This window comes from Benincasa hispida, chromosome 9, assembly GCF_027475165.1.
Source record: "Benincasa hispida cultivar pf3 chromosome 9, pf3_genome.v1.1, whole genome shotgun sequence".
Classification (NCBI taxonomy): domain Eukaryota; kingdom Viridiplantae; phylum Streptophyta; class Magnoliopsida; order Cucurbitales; family Cucurbitaceae; genus Benincasa; species Benincasa hispida.
The window spans coordinates 98,311,354-98,316,296 of NC_143486.1; the positions used below are offsets into that span (position 1 = coordinate 98,311,354).

General features: G+C 28.3%; 1 protein-coding gene across 1 annotated transcript; it reads right to left on the reverse strand.

The window, feature by feature from the left end:
• Positions 1–2,942: 2,942 nt before the first annotated feature.
• LOC120086382 (uncharacterized) lies at positions 2,943–4,328 on the reverse strand. The gene has a single exon (XM_090317387.1). The coding sequence runs from the start codon at positions 3,975–3,977 to the stop codon at positions 3,351–3,353; it is 627 nt and encodes a 208-aa protein (XP_090173513.1). The 5' UTR covers positions 3,978–4,328; the 3' UTR covers positions 2,943–3,350.
• Between the last annotated feature and the right edge of the window lie 615 nt (positions 4,329–4,943).

Consider the following 4,943-nt stretch of genomic DNA (forward strand, 5'->3'; position numbering starts at 1 on the left):
ACGATCTTTTGATAGAGGAAGGTCTCCGGAATGATAATTAAACCGACTCAATAATAATGTTAAGAAGGGTAAGGTCGAGGGTTCAAAGTTCGATGTACAAGTGAAAGGAAAGTCGGGTTCAAAATTCGACCTATGTAGGTCTCGAATTTTTAACCCTCGACTTATTTAAAAAAAAAAAAAACAACAATATTTTTACAAATAGTTTGAAAACAACAATATTTTCTTAAATAGTTTCTAAAAAGATAATATCTTTTTAATTTTCTCATAAAATTTTCCCACCCTTATATTAACAAAATAAAACTTTGTTATAAAAATAGTTAAAATATAACTAATTCAATAAAGCTTTGAGTCTAAATTTTTTTGAAATTAGTTGAACTGTAACATGAAAGATAAAGACACTGGCTTCATTTTTATAATATTTTTTTTTCTAATATTGCAACCAGCCCAATAAATTAATACTTTTCCAAATAAAAAATGCAGAGATATATTTAGTACCAATTTCTTCCGAAATAGGTGGGATCGTTGGGTATTGGATTAACATAAATAATCTTCTTTGGATGATAATTTTCAAAAAGGTCTTTTCTTTTGTATTTTTTTAATGAGGGCTTTTTGTAATTTTTAGACAGATTTACTTTTTTTTTTTTTTGTGCATAATTGTTTTTTTAATAATTATTCCTTTTTATTTATTTATTTATTTTCGTTTTTATCATTGAGTTAATAATGGAGAGAGAAATTGTATTTATTACATAAAATATATTTAATATTTTTAAAATGGAGAGGGAAATTTTGAAATTTTTTCCTTTATTTAATTTAATTGGAGAGAAAAAATATATTTAATGATATTTTATTTTCTATTTTCGTTGGTTTCACTTTTTTTTTTAATTCATGGTTATTGAAATATACCTCAGAACATTTTGTTAAGTATTTAAAAATATTCTAACAAATATATGAAATATACCACAGTACATAAATTAGATGTTGATTCAATTCTTGACATAAATAACCATTTCGTTTTCTATGTTGGTCTTTTATATTGTGATTGAATCATGTTTGTTCAGTAATATATTCCATTGTTTATTTATAAACATTCTAAAAATAAAATATACTGGTAAATATATTTTACATCTACTAAAGTATTCATGATTATTTTAAAATATATCTTAGAACTCAAATAATTTTTGATATGTATGTCAATATATTTTATTGTTTATTTGATGTATGTATCCCAAGTATTATGATATATATACACTTCTAATTAGGTATCGATATTTTGTTGGTTTGATATGTATGCTTCTAAATCAAAACAATATATGAAATAAACTAGTAAAATGGTAAAATGGTAAAATATTTTTCAATATACCAATGTATTTTTAAATATACTAGTAAAATGAATTTTTTATATATATACCATAATTTAGATTCAGGGTTATTTTTAAATATAAGTTATAACATTTGCTTTAGATGTTTGCAAATATTGTAAACAATGTATGAAATATACCAGTAAGATTGAAAACGAATATATATAAATTACAAATGAACTTAATGTTCAATATATATTCATGTATATGTCATAATAAAGAAAGTCTCAATAAAAAATTGAAGATATATATCACAGTATATATCGAAAAATCACCTTATATATTGAAAAATAATATATATCACAACACATATAAAAAACACCCTATATATTGAAAACAAACAATCACCATACGACAGTATGTATGTATGTATGTATGTATATATATATATATATATAACCCATATGACAGTATATATCATAGTATATATCTAAAAAAATCACCCTGTCGACCGTCATCATCCAGAACTTAACACAAATGGTTTATCCCTTGTTAGATCCGTTCACCCCACGTCAGAAAAATAACCCCACACTGAATCTACTTGCCTAGACTGTCGTTGATGGTGGATGATAGTGGCAAGGTGGACGGACGCAGTGAGATAACAACGATGGCAAGGTGGACCAGCGAAGGGAGGTGGCGACGGTGGCAAGGTGGATGGAGAGAGAGGCATAGTGAAGAAGATGAAGTGTGAGTTGGATATGAAAACATGAAAGAGAAATGAAATTATTAAAAAAAAATCATTAATGGAGGTGGGTGAGATATGAAAAGTTTTTCCACTTTTACATTTTTTTAAAAATTTTTTTTAATGCTTGAAGGGTTAATAGTAAAAGACCACTTATTTTCTTGAAAATATGAAGTTCACTATGACATTTAAGAAAAAAAATGAAAAATTCAAGATATAAGGATAATATTGGGTTTATATGTAGAAACCCCTTCATTAATATTATCTCATTTCATTTTCAGGTCCAATTTTAGTTTTAATGCTTTCAAAAGACCCATAAATTGATTAGAGAATTTCTTTTCAAAAGACTTAATTTTATTTAAATACTTTGATAAAAATAGATTAAAATACAATTAAAAACTATTTTGAGTGATTGTCAAGCACTTCGTTATTTTTTTAATTAAACCCTTTAAAATATATTTCAAACATATCCCTAATTTTTAAAAATTAATTTTTATCAAAGTTAAAATAATAATTTTTAGGTAAGAAAAATACATGGAAATATGTTTGTAAAATTTGTAATGAAAATCATGATAATAAAAAAATTGGAAAAAAATCAACAAACACTAGTAAATTTAAAACTAAAACTGATTTTTTTTTTTTTAAAAAAAAAAAGAAATAGGGAGACTACTTTTTTTTTTTTTAAGGAAAATTTAAAAAATAGACCAATAAGAAAAGCTATCTATACAAAATAGTAAAATTTAATCTCTCTATAGATATCGATAAAGGTTGATAAAAATTTATTAGTATCTGATAGAAGTTGATAGAATTCTATTGTTGATACAATGTGATAGGCGGAGATATAAGTCTATCCGTATCTATCAATATTTTTTTTCTTTTTTTTCTATTATTTTTATAAATAGTTTGATAATAAAATATTGTTTTTATTGAGTAAAAATAAAAAATACATTATAATTAAATAATAATAAACGTTACATAATGGACAAAAGTGGTTCCAAACACGGCATACCTTATACATACGGTGGGTGGAATAGGAACGTGGCCATTGAAAATAATTCACACGTGGTACTCAGAAAAAATAAAAAGAAAAAAGTTTTTACACGTGTGAAGTAGCTAGAGATCACGTGCCGCACGCAACTTTCCGACACATATACACACCATGGTCAAAAATTAAAAAAAAAATATTAAAAAGTCATCTTTGAAGAATTTGTCAGGAGATGACTCGGTGCCTAACTTCTTCTTTTCCACCCACTCCTCCCCCCCTCCCCCCAAAAAAAACTACCGTCGACATCCCTGCCGCCGCGCCGGATTCACGTCGGCCGGTGATTTTGAGGCGTCGGAGAAGACCCATCAAAAACTTCCATATAATTAATATTATTATCATTATTACTTCTCGATCCTCCACCATGTGGTTGTTGAAAAAACGCCGCACCGGCGGCCGAATTACTCAACGAAAACATAAACGGTGGTTGCTGCAGCGGCGGTGGCTGGCTTTGGAATTGGAAAAGCGTCGGCTGCTGCGGCGGATCTTGGAGATGGTAGGCGGCGGCGGCCGGATCGAAAAGCGCTTGACAATTACCGGGGAAGCCGAATGTGGGAAAATTGTGGAGGTTATTATTGGCGTTGGAAGGGCCGCCGGTGAATTGCTGAACCATTGCTCGGAAATTTGCGACGTCCGTGTTGAGTAAAGTGGTTGGGGTTCGTCTAGAGGCCCTGGACCGCTTTCGGACCGGCTTGACTCGGCTCCCATCTGGGTTCAAACCGGTTGAGGCTGGTGGGGTAGTGGCGGAGGAGACAGCGGCGGTGACGACGGTGGAATCAGAAACCGTATCGGAGTTATTGTTTGTATTGACTTGATCATGATCGGAAAGATGAAAGGGCAGTTGAGTGTTTGAAAGGTTGTTTTGGTGATACATATGGAGCCATCGATTAGACATTTGGAAGAAAGAAGAGGAATACTTGAGAAGAGTGGTTTTGGTAAGACGAAGAAAGTAGATATATATATATATATATAAGACTTGACAATTTGTACCCTAATTTTATTTTTGAGGTAGATTGGATTAAATTTTTTATAATTTTGTCGAGTTAAGTTGATCTCGAGATGTTGGATAATTTTTTTTAAAATTTTTAGTACTTTTGTTTTCGAGATAGATTGGATTAAATTTTTTATATTTTTGTCGAGTTAAGTTGGGTCTCGAGATGTTGAATAATTTTTTAAAATTTTTTAATATTATGAAGTATTTGAAACGGTAAATTGATTATTATAGTTGGTGGATTATAATGATTAATATTTGGGGTGATTTTTTTTTTTTATAGAAAATTATAGACATTGTAGCAAAGAAGAAAAAGATGATGAGTAACAGATAGTAAATACTGTGATAAAATAGGGTTTTGAGATAATATTTATTATGTTTAATCGTAGGTTATGAATAACGTGAAGTTGACTATAATAACTCATTTCAACAACTTCTAGTTGGTATCTCAAACAATCCAAGATTTAGCTTTATGTAAAATTTTAAATGTTTTTCTTTTAGTATTGTTATCATGTTTGTATTTGTTTAGAGTTTGTAATATATATAATGGATACTTGACATTTAATATATGTGATTTATTTTTATTTATTTATTTTTTTAACAACACGTTAAAGTTGAAAAATCAAAATCATGAATTTTATGACATCTTAGTTAAGCCATGATTCAACAATTTAACTCAACCTAAATCAAATCGTAAGCATAAGATTGGAGATCTCGGTAGATAAATCATATAAAATATAAAATTATATCAGAAAAAATGAAAACAATAACTAATATAATATTTGATATTATAAACTCAATTATTTTGTTAAATTAAAATAGGTATTATATGATATATAATGGCAAAGTAAAATTTAGAATTACTATATG